Here is a 19,064-nt window from a genome sequence, read left to right as displayed (position 1 = left end):
AGGGGTTTCCAACCTGGGGTCCACAGACCTCTCTATTAATGGTAGGGCTCCAAGGTGTAAAGGTTGGAGACCCCTGCTCTACATATACACATCTTCTTCTCCGTCTTGTTTTACGGCGGTTGGCACCCAGCTTAATGGTGCATTACCGCCACCGCCACCTTCAATAGACTTGCATTCTAAATCCCTTCACCCAATCAATCTCACTGTCTCACTCACACACACCCCCTAACCTACACTTTATCCTCCCATCTTCGGCCATCCTAGTACCCTATTCCTGCTTATCCATCATATCCTATTAAAAAACCCTGTACTCCTTAAGAAAGCTAAAAATACCCTGACCTGTGCTCTCTCACCCATGCCCAGCAACCCTTTTAATGTGAATTCCTGCACCCCCATTCCCTTAGATTAATTCTCATCATCTCTCTCTGTATCCCACACTTCCTGCAACTCAGAACTACATGTTCTACTGACTCCTCTTCCTGACATTCCTCACACAATCCTGTCTGGTGTATCCCTATCATTTTCAATGTTTTGTTTAATGCACAGTGCCCCAGCCTTAACCTAGTCCACACAGTTTCCTCTCTTCTGCATCCACTACCTACCCTAGTACCTGCAACACTCTTCTGTATTTAATATAAATGCCTCCCTTTCCCCTCCCATCTTTCTTGCCATATTTGGTTGATTTTTTTCCCCAGATTATACTCGGCTTTACTGATACTAATGTGCATTTCTATATTTTCTTTCTTTAAAGCCCTCTTTGCCAACTCATCCACCCTGTCATTCCCCTTCACCCCCACATGTGCTGGAACCCATAGAAATTTTACCTGACCTCCCTGATTTGCAGTTCTTGTGACTGACTGAAGGACTACGTAAGTACATCTTGTTGACTGTTTGAGTGAAAAGATCTTAAACTTGCTAGAACTGAGGATGAATCTGAGCATATCAAAACTTTGACTTGTCTAGCTTTCTCCACCCATCGCAACGCAACCAACACTGCCAGCATCTCCACTGTATACACCTCTAACTTATTAGATGTTCTTTTGCTGGTATAGCCACCCCAAACCCTGTCACTCCTGTTTCAGGTTCCTTAGCACCATCCGTATCAATCTCAGTATAATCACTATACTTTTCCATAAAATGAGTTAAATGATTAACATGGGCAGACCATATCAGAAAAGTTGAGGAGGAATGTAAAAAAGTAATAAATGTGATGAGATGTTTGACTGGTAGGGAATGGGAAGCAAGTTGTTCAGCGTTGAAGAGAATGTATGTGGTTTTAGTGAGATCTGTGTTGGACTATGGAAATATAGCATATGGATCAGCGGCTAGGTCTCTTATAAGGAAACGGGATGTGATTCAGGCTCAGGCTCAGGCTTTGAGAGTGTGCAGTGGGACTTTTAAAACATCACTAGTATCAGCCCTGCAGGTAGAAGTGGGAGTAATGCCTTTGGAACTAAGAAGGATGCAATTGATGGCAAACTGCTGGGCTAATTTGCAGGGGCTCAATGATTCTCACCCTGCAAAAGGAGTGTTGCAGGAGTGCTGGGAAAATGGGAGGTTTCAGCTGGATACCTTTAGTCGGGTAGGGAATGATATTGCTAAACAATGTGGAGTGTTTGATCTAAGGATAAGTCCTTCAGTAGTTTATCCGGTTGCTGCTCCATGGAAGCTTGTATGGCCTGACATAGACTGGCATTTGTAAAAAGGAAAGGAAAATATAAAACTGATTTGGTAAGTGCATTTAACTGTCATGTGATGGAAAAGTATAGTGATTGTACTCAGATTTACATATACACATTGGCAAATGAGAGTTTCTTAATGACCACATTCATATTAATCAGGATCTCTGATCTGAGGATTAGAAAGAAGCGTGGCCATTATTTTCCCAATTAATTTTACTTTAATGTTTTTCAAAATTATACTTCTTTCTCTTAAGAGCAAAAATAAACTTCGCTGAGTGTTAAAGATGTTATAAACACTTACTAAACCTGATAGACTTTGACATTTAAGGCTACTTGCCAGTTCCTGGAGCAATCCTCCACTAATTTCCTTCCACAAGATTGTACCATCCAGCTATACTCAGGGAAATTTAGCAGCCAATTAACCAATCCATTTGCCCTTGGAATATGGGAGGAAATTAAGCATCTTGGAATCCCATGTAGGTACACTAACAATTTGCCATCTCCACTACAGATCAGGGCTAAACCTGAATCATCAGAGCTGTAAAGCAACAACTTTACAAGCTGAACCAAAGTACTGCCCACACGCGCCCCCCCCCCACTTCTTGGCTCATGTGTAGTTAATTGTATTCTATTTTTTAATCTTATCTACCCTCTAACACAGTAGAAACTATGAGTATCAATACTTTTTAGGAAGGGATAGAATATAGATCCTAACCCTATAAGATGTAAGGAAAATAAATGTGAGGAATACTTTTTGGTACAACTAGTGGTTATGATAAGGCATTCATAATACATAAAGGTTGCGCAAACAAAGTGATTCCACCTTCAAATGATAATTGGGCAAACATTTAAGTGATAGCAATATACAGGACTTGGATGTTGGGGAGAAAAGCAGGGGAACTTTAACTACCAGTAGCTGACAGAGTCTGAGACTGGCTTTCCACAGTAGCTCTAAGTACAAACCTTTTAAAGGTTCTGGTTTGCTCAGAACGTCTGAGAGTGGTAGTCCTACTGCTGGTTTGATAGGCACCTGATTTGCTGGTGCACTGATTACGCCAGCACGTGGTGGAATATTCTGTAATGAAAAAGAATTGATAATGGAACCAAAAGCTTCAAATACTTTAACTTGGCAAGTTAATCATTTTTTTTCCCTTGTCACAATACATGCAAAATTCTATTTGAATATTAGACTATAATGATGAATATACCGGTCTGGAAGCTGCTCCAGCTCCTGAACTAGCTAAACTTGTGACTGCATGTGGAGGTGGTTGACCACGACCTGCAGAGAAAAGGAAAAACACTGGGTAGTACAAAATGGTATTAACTTTTGTCCCTGCACTTAAAGATATTCCAGATGAGATATAACTTTACCTTCTGGTTCTTTCCTGCCTTGTGCTGGGCTCTTTGGCACTATGCAGCATAAAACGGAATTAAGCAAATTTCACAAAGTTTCAGTAATGTGCAGAATTACATTCAACACCAAAGAATATTCCAAGTTTCAACTTTATTCAATAATCATATTATTCTCTTATTGAAACAACTCAGGCAATCAATTTTCAAGCAATAGGAGAAAGGCTGCAAAAATTGACAACACTATACTTAGAGTAGAAATATTTTGGACAATATCGCTGTGGAATAAATTTAGTAACAGCACTGTTGTGAATGATCTGAGATTGATTTTTGTGTATATATGTAATCAATGTTCCCTCTAATTTGTAATGACCAGTGTGTGCAAAAATCCTGTGCTGTGCAATTTTTTGCCCAGTTACAAGTGTGCACTGAATAATTTCTTCAATAAAAACAGTATAAATAAGCCAGTTCTAAATCTGCAGAGAAATCATAGCAAACTCCACATTGACCACACCTTCTGCATCAGAAAGCAGAAAAGGAAATGTGATTGTGTATGATCACGAAATATACTTAACATGCTAATAAGACAGAGGATGACAACCTTTTGCTCACAGTTTAAACTCCTTTGTGTGCTTATAGCAAAAGATGTATGCACACACACCTTAGAGGGAACAATGTATGTAAATATCATTAAGTTCATGGAGTATCTTTAAGAAATGTGTATTGTACCATGTTTGAATTCTCACTTTGGATATAGAATAAAAAGTTGAGGGCACAAGATATAGGAGTAGAAACAGGCCATGGTGCCCCACTATTTTTCTTGCATTTTTATTTACAGGTACAGCACGGTAACAGTCTCTTCTGGCTCAACAAGCCCGCACCTCCCAAGTACACCATTGTGACCAATTAACCTACTAATCCATCTTTGGTGTGTGGGAGGAAACTGGTGCACCCAGAGAAAACCATGCGGTCACAGGTAGAATGTACAAATTTCTTACAGCGGCAGTATTGAACCTGGTTCACTAGCGCTGTAACAGCATTACACTAATAACTATGCTACCATGCCTGTGCTGCCCCAACCAATAAGCTCATACCTGATTTGAACTTGGCCAAAGGTACACTTTCCCACTTGTTCATTCCTTGATTATGCTTATAATTAAAATGCATGTCCATCTCAAGCACTGTAAATTATTTCAAAGATTAACAGCCCTCTGAAGAGATTCCTCTCTTCACTTAAATGCATGATTCCCTAACTCCGTAACCGTACTTCTTGACTTCATATTCTCCTATGAGTGAAAATATTCTCTTAGCATTAATCCAGTAAAATTCCTCAGCATCTTATGTATTTCAATAGGATCATCTCACTTATCTAATCTCCATTAATTTACTGTACAAACTAATTTTTAATCCTCTTGTACTACAGCATTCTATAGCCTCTGTACTACAACAACCTGCTTTCTATTTTTCCAATTTTTATTCATTCATACTGTATCTCCTTTGTGCAGATTCTTTGCATGAGAACGTCTAACTCAGGTGCAGGAGAAGAACACTTGGTCCCTCAGTCTACAACAGGCATTTACTAAGATCACGGCTGATCTGACTGCAACCTCAGTGGCACATTCCTGACTACCTGTGGTAACCTTTCAAGTCTTTACTAATGAAATATCCATCTATGGGCCAGGCTGCATCTGTAATACAAGGGAAGAGCCAACACTACATTAGGATTAAGTGTGCAGTGGGGAGATAGCCAGTAAAAAGAGATAATTACTGTACTCACCAAAGCACTATATAACTGAAGCAAAACCCCCCTATTTTGTTAGTGAATTCCTCTAGCATAAAAAGAGAAAGTTAGATTTCCAGGATATTTGATCTACCTGCATACCAGCATTTCGTAAATCATGCACTCTGCAGCTCTGAGGCCTGCAATCTTAATAATGATTTTCTATAATTTCTGCCAAAATGAACAAATTTATTATTATTCCTTCTTATAATCCAGTTATTGGATATTTTCCCACTTGCCTAAACTATTTAATCACTTTGAAGCTTCATTATGTTCTTTCCCCAACCTATTTTCGTACTTATCTTTGTGTCATCAGCTAATTTCCCAACCATATTTTTGGTACCTTTATCCAGGTAATTTATATAATTTGTTAAAAAAACACCTGCAGCTCTAACACTGAACATTACACCTTCTGAATCTGAAGAAGATACAATGATTCCTAATTCTGTTACCTTACACATTTTCTATCCATACCAAAGTGTTATTCTTAGACCATGAGCTTTTAGTTCCAGCAGTAACCTTTGTGGCATAAGAATATTAGATCTTTTCTGGAAACCTAGTATAGTACATTCACTGATTTTCCCCTCTATATCCAGAGCACCTGTAACTTCTTCAGAAACTCAAATAAATTGATCAAATAAGATTCTTCATACACAAACTATATTGACTTTGCCTGTGTAATGATTTTTTTTCATGGTATCTGTATTATTAGCTTCCAACATGTTCAGTGTGTCAGATTGTAAACTATCTGGCTTATGGTTTCCTGCTTTCTGTCTCTCTCCCTTTTTGGATAAAGGAGTTGTATTCAATCTAATGGCGCTTTCCTAAATCAGGGAATTTTGGAAAACTTTGCCCTCCTGCAATTTGCTGTTTTTGTACATCAGGAAAATTTGGCTGCAATATACTCAATCCTTTCATATAATCCTCAATAACTCTCTCTAAGCCATTAATATGGATCATAAATTGGATAACCAGCACTGATTCTTGTGCTGTCCTATTAATTTTATTGGTAGTTTATAGTAATCAGGCAAGAACAACTTAAGACAAATTGTGAGTGATTTGCAGCTAATATTATTTTCTTAAAGGACTATCTGCTGGTCTGAGAGAAATTATACAACAATTGTTAGAGACAGAAAAATAGAAAATAAAAAAAATTTGAATTAGTATAATACCTTTTGGCATTCCATTTATGATGTCCCAAAGCACTTTACTTTAAGTATAGTTGCTGTTTTAGAGTGAACATGTTAGTCAATTTGTGCAGAACAAGCCCTCACAAACAACACTGTGACAATGACTAGTTCACATATTTTTGTGAGGTTGGTTGAAAATAAAAATTGGTCAGGATGACGAGAGTAGCTTGCCAGATAAATGGAGGCAGAAGGAGAGTTAAGTATTGGACAGAAAGGCAGGCAGAGGAACTGAGAAGGAGCAAACAATGGAGGAGTGAATATTCCTGTAACCATCTTTGGGAAGCAAATAAAATGGCTGCATTGCATTTTAAACAATGAGTTAAAATTTATTACATATACACTTGTTTGTATAAATGCTGCTCTGCTACTTCACTTTAGAAAGTTATTAAGAGAAAATTTTCAAAGGAACACAAGCTAATGAAGTCCCCTTGACAAAGTAATCACAGCAAACTACATGCAGATACCTATTATTTATTATGTAATTTTTCATTCAAAATCTGAAACAAAATTACTTCATTTAACTCTGATAATTTACACAAGTTATGTCATAGACAAGAGTTACCTTCCATTTCCTTTCTAGCTAACCCTGGACTGACAGGTGCCCCAGGACCTTATGAGGGGAAAAGAAAGAAAGTATATTCTCTACATAATAACCATCACGGTAGACACAGCAAGAGTGGAAAATACAAAGCAAGAAATTGCAAAACATTGCTGAAGAGCCATATATCTAGCGGCTGGTTTAGCCACTTAGATTTACGGAAGCTGAACGCAGAGCTAGCCTTGCAGCATTGGTTTTGGAACAGAGTTACCTGTGGACAATTACTGGTAGTCACTATCAATTTAAGCAGAATTAAGCACAAATGGGGAATGATCTACTTTGTAGTTTATTGATAGTATTACTATGGTTACATTAATTTTGTTGCCTTTTTGTGATTGTGCAGTTCAGTAAATGGGCTACATGTGGTGCAATGTCAATTGACTACAATTACAAAATAACAGTATAATATTAATTGAGACAGTGTTCCTGCAAACCAGTCAAAGTGAATGGATTAGCTCCGAATGTACTGTACAAAAGTTGAAAAAAATACTAAAAGGTAGCCCTTGATAGGAAATTTAAAAAATACAACAGATTTCAAAACAATCAAGAGGGCAAAATGACATCCATTGTTTTGCCTTAGTCTCACTTTATATAATACACAGAAACAAAACTATCCCTGTGTAGTGAAAACAAAGAAAATTCAGTGTACTGACTCTTCTTTCAATCCATTTTTATAGTATTTTTCCATGTGCAAAGGAAAAATGAAGTAATAACTTTACTCAAGGGTTTACATTAACGTAAGATAAAAGAAACTATTCAGCACATCATGCAGGGATTAATGTTATACATAACTGGAGGTTAAGATTTAAGGAAATATTACATATCATAATTGTTACCTTTCAACTCTTTCCTAGCGGCTGCTGGACTTCTCGCTCCTTCATGAAGCAATACGTTTATAGTGCAGAGAAGGCCATTAGTATGTACGAAGCAAACATGAGCTTAGTGTTAGTGTACACAAATGTATGTGCATGCACACAATGGTTTATTTAGTTAGAAACATGTTCCTACCAATAAGCTATATAAATGATTTTTCATTAAGTAGTTTAATAAGGCTATTAACAAAGATAAAACACAGGTGCTAGAAATCTGAAAGAGTCTGGAAACACTGAACAGGTCAGACAGTATCTGGGAAAGGAGAAGCAGACTCAACATATCTGATCAAAGCATCAGAACTGGGAAAGAGATAAAACACATTAGTTTTAAGTTGTAGAGTATAGAGGTAGGATGGAAAGGTCAAGGTAAATACGCTATGAAATGCAAAGCTGCAGGAAATATCCACCAAGTAAGGCTTTCTTGGTGGATAATCCAAGAGAATGGCCTGATGAGCATCCTGTTATGTGCTCTTTTACAAAATCAATATGAAACTTGAACTTACAGAATCTATCCCACTAAGACTCTTGAATGGCCTCTATGTACTATGAAGAACTTGTGATCTCTCAATCAACTTCATCACGCCACTTATTTGTATCCTTATTTGTCTACCTGCACTTCACTTTCTCTGTGACATAACTTTATATTCTATATTTTTTTAATTGTTTTTCCCTTTGTACTTTCTTGATGTACTTGTGTTTGGAATGATCTGTATGGATGGCATGCAAACCTGTTTTTCACCTTATCTCAGTACATGTCACAATAGTAATCCAATTACCAATTTAATAAGGATTTTCAATACACAGGGAAATCAGGTATACATTGTTATTTATGTAATGATATTGAAAACAAACTGCAGAGTTGTACCTAATTGAAGTTGCAGACTTTGTTACAATGTTTGCAAGTATTCAACCCACAGGATACAGTAATTCTGAAGATGACCACCAAGTATTACAGGCTTCCTCACTTCTCCCTCACATTATAACCCAGACATAGCTAACAAAAATTAGTGGATAGCATTAAATCAAAAATGAGTCAAAGTTGTTTGAGATATTAACAAACTTGCATATTGTAACCAATTTAGAAATCTGCAAAGATTAAGAGTAAAGGCAGAGTAGGAGAGTAAAAATGCAAGAAATAAGACAATGGGGAAAAGAATTCTACAAGATTGTTTCCAAAAACAGAAGATTAGTCAGACTGACTGGGATGTTTTAGAAGGGAAGTTATAATTGGGAAGAAAGAAATGGTAGAGTTAGAAACTGGTGCAGGTCGACCTTCACTAATCCGGCACCATTGGGACCTGAGGAGTGCTGGATTAGTGAAAATGCCAAATTACAGAAGGATCACATTAAGCATAATCAGTGCCGGATTATCGAAGGAACCGGATTACAGGTAGTCGGATTAGTGAAGGTCGACCTGTACTTTGGTTCTACCCTCACGACAGGACACAAGTAACTTCCTAGAATAGGTTGGGAAAGAAATCCTTATGAAAAGGAGGAATTCAAGGAAATTAATGAGGCTTTTTGAAGTACTTTTAACTTTAAAACTCTGATAATCTGCATCCAAAAGAAATAGCCATAAAAAAGTTAGTTGAGATCATCCAAAATCTGATAAATTATGAAATAATACCTGCAGATTAAAGGAGAGCTATTTTAAAAAGGAGGCAGAAAGGAACTACAAACTGGTTAGTTTAACATCATTAGAAGTGAAATTGCTAGTCTATAATAGAGAAAATAATAACAAGGCACAAATTTCATACAAGAAACTGCATCTCCAGATTTAGTCTCACCATTGCAATAAATAACATTCTGTTGGTCTTCCTAGTCACTTGTAGAACCTCCATTCTAGGTTTTTATAAACATGTACAAGAACATCTAAATCCCTCTACATTTCAGAACTCTAATCTGTCAGTATTAAGGAAGGTTTCTTAACTTAACCTGCCAAAAATGAACAATTACACATTTTTCTATATTGTACTCCATTTATCAGATTTTTTTCGTTCGTGTTTGGAAAAAGTTCAAAGTTAATATAGTAAAGAATAAATTAAGGAAGACAATTGCAGATAAATGTGGTGGGTAGAATAGAGAATGGGTAAGAAATAAATATCTACCTGTAGGAGGAGGAGGTCTTTGTGGTGGGACAGGTCTTGAAGGAGGAACTGTAGGGCGTGGCGGTGGTGGCCGTTTTGGTTCCAGAGTCTGACAACTTTCCTTCTGTGCTGGGACTTGTTGGAACTCTGAAGAAGCGGATAATAAAATAATATCCCATGATTTCTTAGTACAAAACTGGATACAGTCCTGGGTATTATAGTAGAAATGATAAAATCAACTGTAATAAAACCCCAGGCAACTAATTGCAGAGGAAAAACTAGCAGACCACTCAGCCCTTCCATACTGTTCTTCAATTCAATGTTAATAGCTGATCGTCCAAATTCAGTACTTTGTTTCTGCTTTCTCCCCAGATCCTTTGATTTCTTTAGCTTGAAAAACAACATCTAACCCCTCTTCCCCGCCTGCCTGAACATATTTCATAATTTAACATCAACTGTGGTTGATGAACTTCAATAAAAAATAAATTACAAAAAAAATTCCAGAGGTTCAGTACTTTCTGGGAGATTTTTCACATCTTAGTGTTAAATGGCCTATCTTATACCCTTAGTCTGTGTCCGCTGAATTCCCCAGCCATCAGGAACATCTTTCAGTTCAGTACTGTCCTCAAATAAAGAGGTCCTAACTGCACACAATACTTGAGGTATAATCTCACAAAGTCCTTGCTGTACATGGCAGCAAGACCTTCCTGCTGCTGGACTCAAATCCTTACCTTTTGCTGGGCAATGTACCATTTGTTGCCTTAATTGCTACTGTTCCTACATGTTTATGTTCAATGTTTAGTGCACATTAGGCGCCCTCCCAATACTATGGTCAACACACTCCTAGAAGGCAGCAGTGCGGCTAATGTAGATGAACTGAACACACTGATGAGGGAGAGGGAGAAGTGGAGAGTCCGTCATCGTGCCCGATGCCAGCCCCCTAGGCCTGAGTCGACGTAGTAGTAGAAGTAGTTTAGTGCACAAGGGACAGCCAATTCTCATATTAACTGCCCTTTCCTTATCTGTCTATCAGTATTCACAGTTATTTCTGAAGTTACTACATTCTAGATTCTTCAAGTCGCTGGAGAATTAAAGTAAATTTGCTCCTTTTTCTCCCCCTTAAAATTAGTTGGAATACCACATATTAAATACGAGGGGTGATTGATAAGTTCTGGCCTAAGATAGAAGGAGTCAATTTTAGAAAACCTAGCATATTTATTTTTCCTACATTTACACACTTAGTCCAGCGGTCATGGAGCATACGGATCCCTTCTTTATAGAAGTCAGCATCTTGGACCTCCAGAAGTGGTCCACAGCAGCGGTGATTGGTAAGTTTGTGGCCTAAGGTAGAAGGAGATGAGTTATTAACTTCAAATTTTCTGCATTTTCACTCAAAGAGTTGATCTGCACATACATGTAATGAGAGCTGTATAACTTATCTCCTTCTACCTTAGGCCACAAACTTATCAATCACTCATGCTGTGGACCACCTGGAAGTCCAAGATGCTCTCATTACATGCACGTGCAGTTCAACTTTTTGACTGGTAATGCAGAAAGTTTGAAGTTAATAACTCATCTCCTTCTATCTTAGGCCACGAACTTATCAATCACCCCTCGTAGTAGGTAGCCTACTGAACGTGCATTTTGAATTCAGTGGGTTTATGTAGCTTTTTAGATGTTATAATTTAAAGATATATCTGCCTTGTTTTGGGGTTTCATCAGTTAGTGTAGAAAAAAATATTGGTCTTAAAAGGGTAGAATTATTGAACAGATGATAACAATAGTTAAAAGATGATTAACAGTAGTTTAAATGGATACAGTGAGGAAGATCTAGGGGTCATGCCAACTTTTGCCAGAACCAGGTTGGATATGAGGTAGTGTTTTTTAAATTGCCCAACATCATTAGGTTCGGAGAGTAATTTGATACATAAATATAAAAAGGTAGCAATTATTCATTTTTAGGGGGAGGGATTTGAAGTAATTTTCATATAGGGTATACAAATCAACTTGAGTGAAATTTCCTATATAAATGGAACTGGAGTGGAGACTCTCATATCTTAACCCCCATTTTGATGTGGATTTTTTTCCCATGCTTTCATAAGGTTAGGCGTTAAGGGAACCAGGCACTATGGAGTTACGCACATCATATGCCATCTGACCTGCTGAGTTCCTCCAGCATTTTGTGTGTGTTTGGATTTCTAGCATCTGCATATTTTTTCATTTTTATGCTGCTATTACTACTACTACTGCGAAGTCTCTTCCAGGGATGCCTACCCTGAAGAAGTTCAAATTTTCCCTTCAACAGGAGTTCAGTGACAACCTCTCTCACTGCTCCCCCATTGTGATCTCTGCTGCTCTCTGATTAAGGTTCTCTCTTTTCCATAGATGCTGCCTGTCCCGCTGAGTTCCTCCAGCATTTGGGATGACTTGCTTGGATTTCCAGCATCTGCAGATCTTCTCATCGACATGGAGTTAGTTCACAAAAGTGGCACTTCGGTAAAAGATCAACCATGATCTTATTTGAATAGTGAATTGGACAAAATAGACTGAATAGCCTATTATTTCTTTAGTCTCTATCGCATAAGGAGGATATTCGAAACATGTTGTGTCAGGAACAGTGAAAAGCTTGATTAATATGAATGGTCTTTAGCGTTCTGTAATTTCTAAATCCATCTACAAGTTTGCAAGTGACACCAAATATCAAATGATGATGTATCATAACACAGGAAGGAAATAAAGAGCCTAGTGATAAGGTGCCATCACAACCTTCTTTCCCTTAATGTCAGCAAAACAAAATTTAATTCGTTTTGTTGACCAAAATTTGCTTTGGTTATTGACTTGCTCTGCCCGAGAGCACAGGAAATTGCAGAGTTCTGTGCGCATTTTAATATATCACAGAAAACAAAGGAGGCCTCATGCAGAACTGGGAGTGAGAGATTTAAAATAGGAGCTGTTGCAGGATTTCAGCTTTTATCAATGGTGCAGTCACAATTCATTAACAAGGGCAAATAAAAATAAGGTAGGGCAATTGTGTGAGAGGACCAGGCTTTGGCTCATCAGGCTTTGGTGACAACAGGCTTGGCAGGGGCAGGTATCTGGTGTTTCTTCTTTATCTGTTAATGTGTAGCTAGAGCAGTGAGAGATGCTTCGGAGCTGTGCTGTGTTCATTGTGTAACGTGGGAATTCTGGGAGACCTCCAGTCTCCTGAGTAATCACTTCTGCATCAAGCAGCTACTCAGAGAGTGTGTTAAAGAACTGGAGTTGCAGCTTGATGACCTTTGGTTCATATGGGAAACTGAGTTGGTGATGAATAGGAGCTATAGGGAGGTAGTCACCCCTAAGTCACAGGAGGCAGCAAAATGGATGACTGTCAGGAGAGTGAAGTGAAATGGGCAGCCAGTACTGAGTACCCCTGTGGCTGTGCCCCTCAATAAGTATATCTATATTTTGGATACTGGTGACAGGGAATGGCCTACCAAGAGGAGCCACAGCTACTGGTTTCTAGAGCTGTGGTTCAGATGGGGGACTTCATAGTTAGAGGAGTAGACACAAGATTCTGCCGACTTGATAGAAACACCTGGATGGTATTTTGCTTCCATCAGGGATGTCTCTGATTAGGTCCACGACATTCTAAAAGGGAAGGGTGAGTAGCCAGAAGTCTTGCTACATATCGGCACCAATGTCGCAAGTACGAAAAGCGAGGAGCTTCTGAAGAGAGAATATAGGGTGTTATAAAGCTGAAAAGCAGGACCCCAGGGTTAGCAATCTCTGAATTTCTGCCTATGCCACGTGCCATGGAGGGTAAGAATAGGATGATTTGGTAGATGAATGTGTGGCTGAGAAAATGGAGCAGTGGCAGGATTTCAGATTTCTGGATCATTGGGATCTCTTCTGGGGAAGATGTGACCTCTACTAAAGGGAAAGGTTACACCTGAACCTGAGGGGGACCAATATCACTGCAGGCAGGTCTGCTAGAGCTGTTGGGGAGGGTATAATTTGGCAGGGGGATGAGAACCAGACTGATAGGGCTGTTGGTTTACAAGCTAAGGCAGTGTGTAGTGAAACTGTCAGAAAGGACGGCAGATATTAGGACAAAATTGCAGTCAGTGGGATGAGTTGCAGTGTAAAAGGGGTACAAAAATCAAAGGGTGATGGATACAGCACTGAAGGTGTTAAAATTGAATGCACGCAGTCTACAGAATAAGGTAGATAGATGATTAGAGATTGGCAGGTATGTGTTGTGGGGCTCACTGAGTTGAAGCTACAAGAAGATTATAGTTGGGAGCTTAACATCCAGGAATACGCATTGCGTCCAAAGGACAGGCAGGTAGACAGAGGAGTGGCATGGCTTTGTTGATAAGAAAATTAAATCAAATCCTTAGAACAGGTGACATGGGATCGGAAGATGTAGAATCTTTGTGGGTAGAGGTAAGAAACTGCAAAGGAAAAAATACCCTAATGGGAGTTATATAGAGGCCTCTGAACAGTACCCAGGATGTGGACTTCAAATTACAACAAGAGATAGAAATAGCCTGTCAAAAGGGCAATGTTGTGATTGTCATGAGGAATTTCAATATGCAGGTTGATTGGGAAAATCAGATTGGTGCTGGATCCCAATAGAGAGAATTTGTACAAAGCCTACAAGGTGGCTTTTTAGAGCAGCTTGTGGCTGAGCCCATTAAGAGATCAGCTTTTCTAGAGTGGGTGTTGTGCAATGAACCGGATTTGATTAAGGAGCTTAAGGTAAAGGAACCCTTAAGAGACAGTAATTATGATAGAATTCACCCTGTAATTTGAGAGGGACAAGCTGAAGTCAGATGTATCAGTATTACAGTGGAGTAAAGGGAACTACAGACATAACAGAGAGGAGATGACCAAAGTTGAATGGAAGGGAACACTTGGAGGGATACTGCCAAATCAGCATTGCTGGAGTTTCTGGGAGCAATTCAGAAGGTGCAGGATAGATGCTGTCCAAAGAGAAAGAAGTACTCTAAAGGGAAGATCATGGAAATGTGGCTGACAAGGGAAGTCAAAACCAGCATAAAAGCAAAACAGAGGCATATAATAGAGCAAAAGTTAGTGGGAAGTTAAGAGATTGGGGAACTTGTAAAAGCCAACAGTAGACAACTATAAAAGCCATAAGGGGTAAAAGATGAAATATCAAAGAGGGTACCCAAAATGTTTTTCTGATATTTAAAGAATAGAGAGATGAGTGTAGATATTGAACTGCTGGAAAATGACAGTGAGGAGAAAATAGTGGGGCACAAGGAAATGGCAGATAAACTGAAGTATTTTGTATCAGTCTTCCCTGTGCAAGACACTAGCAGTACGATGGAAATTAGAGTGTGTAGGGGGCAGAAGTGAGTGCAGTTGCTGTCACTAGCAGGAATGTGCTTGGGAAACTGAAAGGTCCTAAGTTTGATGTCACCTGAACCAGAAGGACTACATCCCAGGCCTCTGAAAGGGAGATTGTGGAGGCATTAGTAATTATTCAGTAATCAATAGATTCAGGCATGGTTCTGGAGGACTGGAAAATTGCAAATGTCACTCCACTCTTCAAGAAGGGAAAGGAAATTATAGGCCAGTTAGCCTGACCTTTGTGTTGGGCACGTGGCCAAGTGGTTAAGGCGTTCATCTAGTTACCTCAAGGTTGCTAGTTCGAGCCTCAGCTGTGGCAGCGTGATTGTGCCCTTGAGCAAGGCACTTAATCACACATTGCTCTAGTTTGTGCGAGGAGTGGCGCCCCACATAGACTTTCAATATGCGCCTTGTAAGGCATGAAAATGCCCGACACAAGGCCCCTCATGGTCTGAGTCGATGTTCCCTCCCTTACCCTGGCCTGACCTCAGTGGTTGGGAAGGTGTTGGAATCAATTGTTACGGATGTGGTTTCAGGGTACCTGGAGGTGCATAATAAAATAGGCCAAAGTCAGCATGGTTTCCTTAAGGGAAAATCTTACCTGACAAATCTGTTGGAATTCTTTGAGGAAATAACAAGCAGGATAGACAAAGGAGAATCAGTGGATACTGTGTACCTGGATTTTCAGAAAGCCCTTGACAAGATGCTGCTTTTGTATTACAAGAAAGATACTATTATCGATAGAGCATTGGCTAACTGGCAGGAGGCAAAGAATGGGAATAAAGGGAGCATTTTCAAGTAGTGTTGAGGAAGCAGGGTGGTTGTAAAAGGACTTGGATAGATTAGGAGAAAGGGTAAAAAGTGGTAGATGGAATGGCATCAAGAAGCGTAATAGTCATGTACTTTGGGAGAAGGAATAAAAACAATGACTATTTTCTAAATGGGGAGAAAGGTAAAAAATCCAAGGTGCAAACGGACTTGGGAGTCCTCATGCAAGATTCCCTAAAGGTTAATTTGAAGGTTGAGCTGGTGGTGAGGAAGGCAAATGCAGTGTTAGCATTTATTTCAAGAGGACTGGAATAATAAAAGCAAAGATGTAACGCTGAGGCGTTAGAAGGCATTGGTCAGAACACACTTGGAGTGTTGTGAGTAGTTTTGGGCCCCTATTCTAAGAAAAGGTGTGCTGGCATTGGAGAGGGTTCAAAGGAGGTTCACGAGAATGATTCTGGGAATGAAAGACTTATCGTATGAATCAGAATCAGGTTTAATATCATCGGCATATGTCATGATATTTGTTATCTTTGCAGTAGCACTCCAGTGCAATACATAATACCAGAAGACTGAATTACATTAAGTGTGTATTGTGTATGTATATATGTCTATGTAAAATAAGTAGTGCAAAAATAGAAATTAAAAAAGTAGTGATGTAGTGATCCTCTTTATAGTTACTGTTCTATGGATTTGCTAAGTCTGTCTGCAAGGAAAAGAATCTTACGGTTGTATGTGGTGACATGTATGTACTCTGATAATAAATTTTACTTTGAACATTTGAACAGCAGAGGGAAGAAGCTGTTCCTTAATCGTTGAGTGTGTGCCTTTTTCCTGAAGGTACCAATGCAAATAATGCATGACCTGGGTAATGGGTGTCCTTAATGATGGACTTCACCTTTATGAGGCATTGCTCCTTGAAGATATCCTTGATAGTATGTAGGCTAGTGCCCATGAAGGAGCTGACTAAGTTTACAACTCTCTGAAGCAATTGACAGCTCTGCACCTTTACTCATTGGAATTTAGAAGAATGAGGAAGGATCTCATTGAAAGCTATAGAATGTTGAAAGGCCTAGACAGAGTGAATGTGAAGAGGATGTTTCCTATGGTGGAGGAGTATAGGACAAGAGGGCACAGCTTAAGAATAGAGGGATGTCCTTTTAGAATGTAGATAAAGAAAATTTCTTTAGCCATAGGGTGGCAAATCTGTGAAATTTGTTGGCACAGGCAGCTGTGGAGGCCAGGTCACTGGGTGTATTTAAGGCAGAGGTTGATAGGTTCTTGATTAGTCAGGGTGTGAAAGGTTATGTGCGGGGTGAAGGCAGGAGAATGAGATTGAGAGCGAAATGGATCAGCCGTGATGAAATGGTGGAGCACACTCAATGGGCCAAATGGTTTAATTCTGCTCCTATGTCTTATGGACATTCTTCTCCCCCACTCCTGTCGGGCAGAAGATACAACAGTCTGAAAGCACATATCACAAGGCTCAAGGACAGTTCTATCCTCCTGTTATAAGATTACTAAACGGCCCCCTTTATGACAAGATCGACTTACTATCTACCTCATCAATGCCTTTCATCCCATTCTATTCCTGCAATATACTTTCTCTGTAACTGACACTATTCTCGCTGTTTTTTCTTGACTTATATCAATGCACTGAAGTGATTAAATTATCTGTATGGAGGGCATGCAAAACAAATGTTTTCACTGTACAGTAAATGTGCCAGTAATAAACCAATTTACCAAATTTTTGTTTCATAATATTCATGCAGAGTATTGTTATCATTGTGCATTAACAGCGTGTCCTGAACAATGGTAACAACTGAAAGAATTGGTAAATCTATAATTAAATCGTAGCACTGTCATTGTCAATCAAAATGAAGGTCATTTCCTTGAAAGGTAATTACAAGGGGGAGGTTACTTTCCAGTCCCTCCAGTTCTCAATTTATAACATGTTGATATTCATGATGAACCTTTACCTTGATGTGACTGTTCATGTGGTAACGTGGAAGTCCTTGGAGTTGCTCGACTTGGTCTGCTAGGCAGTGATGGTGGAAGCACCTCTGGTATTGTGGGTGATGGACAGGGACTTGTCCTGGGAGTAGAACCAGGAGAAGTCCCTGAACCTGAACCAGAAAGAGGCTGCAAATGCTGAGGGATTTCATATACTTCAGCGCTATAGTCATCCACATCACCTAAATTAAAACAGTGCAAAAGACTTGATAGGCAATACAAAAAAATTGTAATAAGTGGATTTAAAAGTGAACTAAACTTAACTGTTTAGCATTGTTTAATATGTGGCTCTACATATTGCTGTTCAAAAGCAAATTATTCTTTTGGTTTAAATTTATAGATTTGATTCCCAGATATTGATAAGTGATAATTATCACTTGTAATATTAGCTACCTTCTGACTTTTTAAAAAAAATCAAAATATGATACACATATAAACAAAAGGATCTAGTGCTTTCCTGGTGTTAACAAATAAATTCTTCTCGGGCTCCCAGCCAGGTACAAGTATCAATTTTAACTGGTGTTCCAATGACAAATTCTGCCATCTTCATGTGGTATTTAATACCCCGTCATATGTCCCTTTTGATTGGATGAGGACTAACCAATCAGGTTCCTGCTGTTCCACCTCAGTTACAATCTAATTCCAGTTCTTATTTAGAGCGAGACCTTCGTCTCTGTTAAAATTCTTTTCCTCTAGTTTTATTTCAATGGCTTCTTTCACCAGGCGGTCCAAAAAGGCATTGGTGCAACACATTAGTTTGTGCAGTCGAAGTCAATCCCACAGTCATTATGAATGCAATGGGAGCCCAAGAAGAGTTTAAACATATAAACAGTCAATATCTGATTGATACTTGCCTATGGATCATTAATTTATTTGTAGCCAACTGACTTAAGCATTTAATAAAGTTGACAGAAAGGGTTAACAAATTTACAAACATTACAAAAGGTCACTTTATAAATTGAGTAATCTGATTTTAAAACAACTTAATACTAAGGCACCAGACTTTTTTCTACATACCTTCCATATCATAGTCAGCAGTAACAACTGTATCCTCTCCCAGCAGAGTAGAACTAGCAGAGACCGGTAAACCAAGGCCAATTCTTTCAAGATTAATTTCTTCCTCCAGTTTACTGCTCCAGTCTGGATTCTTCAGACAGATGGCAATTTTTCTGCCCAAAACCTGCATGGATACAATGATTTTTTTTCCCCCCATCATCTTTAATTTCAACTCATATTCTGCGATTCTGGTCAGATGGTTATTTCATCCAGCATTGTTCAGACAGCACCTACTTATTCTAATAGCAAGATTTAGGAAAATATAAATTTAATTTTTATGACTGATAAAAATATTATTCCAAAGTACAAG

General features: G+C 38.8%; 1 protein-coding gene across 7 annotated transcripts in view; it reads right to left on the bottom strand.

Annotated features, from left to right (window-relative positions):
* synj1 (synaptojanin 1) overlaps positions 1-19,064 on the bottom strand; it is a 119,051-nt gene that overhangs the window by 22,437 nt on the left and 77,550 nt on the right. For 6 of the 7 annotated variants that reach the window (XM_072260082.1, XM_072260080.1, XM_072260078.1 and 3 more), the window contains 6 exons: positions 18,716-18,878; positions 17,665-17,880; positions 9,581-9,706; positions 3,054-3,092; positions 2,891-2,961; positions 2,646-2,757 (listed from right to left, as the gene is read on the bottom strand). In XM_072260082.1, coding sequence (XP_072116183.1) covers positions 2,646-2,757; positions 2,891-2,961; positions 3,054-3,092; positions 9,581-9,706; positions 17,665-17,880; positions 18,716-18,878 — 727 coding nt within the window. The remainder of the gene's footprint in view (positions 1-2,645; positions 2,758-2,890; positions 2,962-3,053; positions 3,093-9,580; positions 9,707-17,664; positions 17,881-18,715; positions 18,879-19,064) is intronic. The other variant, XM_072260084.1, reaches the window with a different exon arrangement.

This window comes from Mobula birostris, chromosome 6 (assembly GCF_030028105.1).
Source record: "Mobula birostris isolate sMobBir1 chromosome 6, sMobBir1.hap1, whole genome shotgun sequence".
NCBI lineage: Eukaryota > Metazoa > Chordata > Chondrichthyes > Myliobatiformes > Myliobatidae > Mobula > Mobula birostris.
Note: the sequence above shows the minus strand (reverse complement) of the source record. Positions and strands in the feature narration are given on the sequence as shown.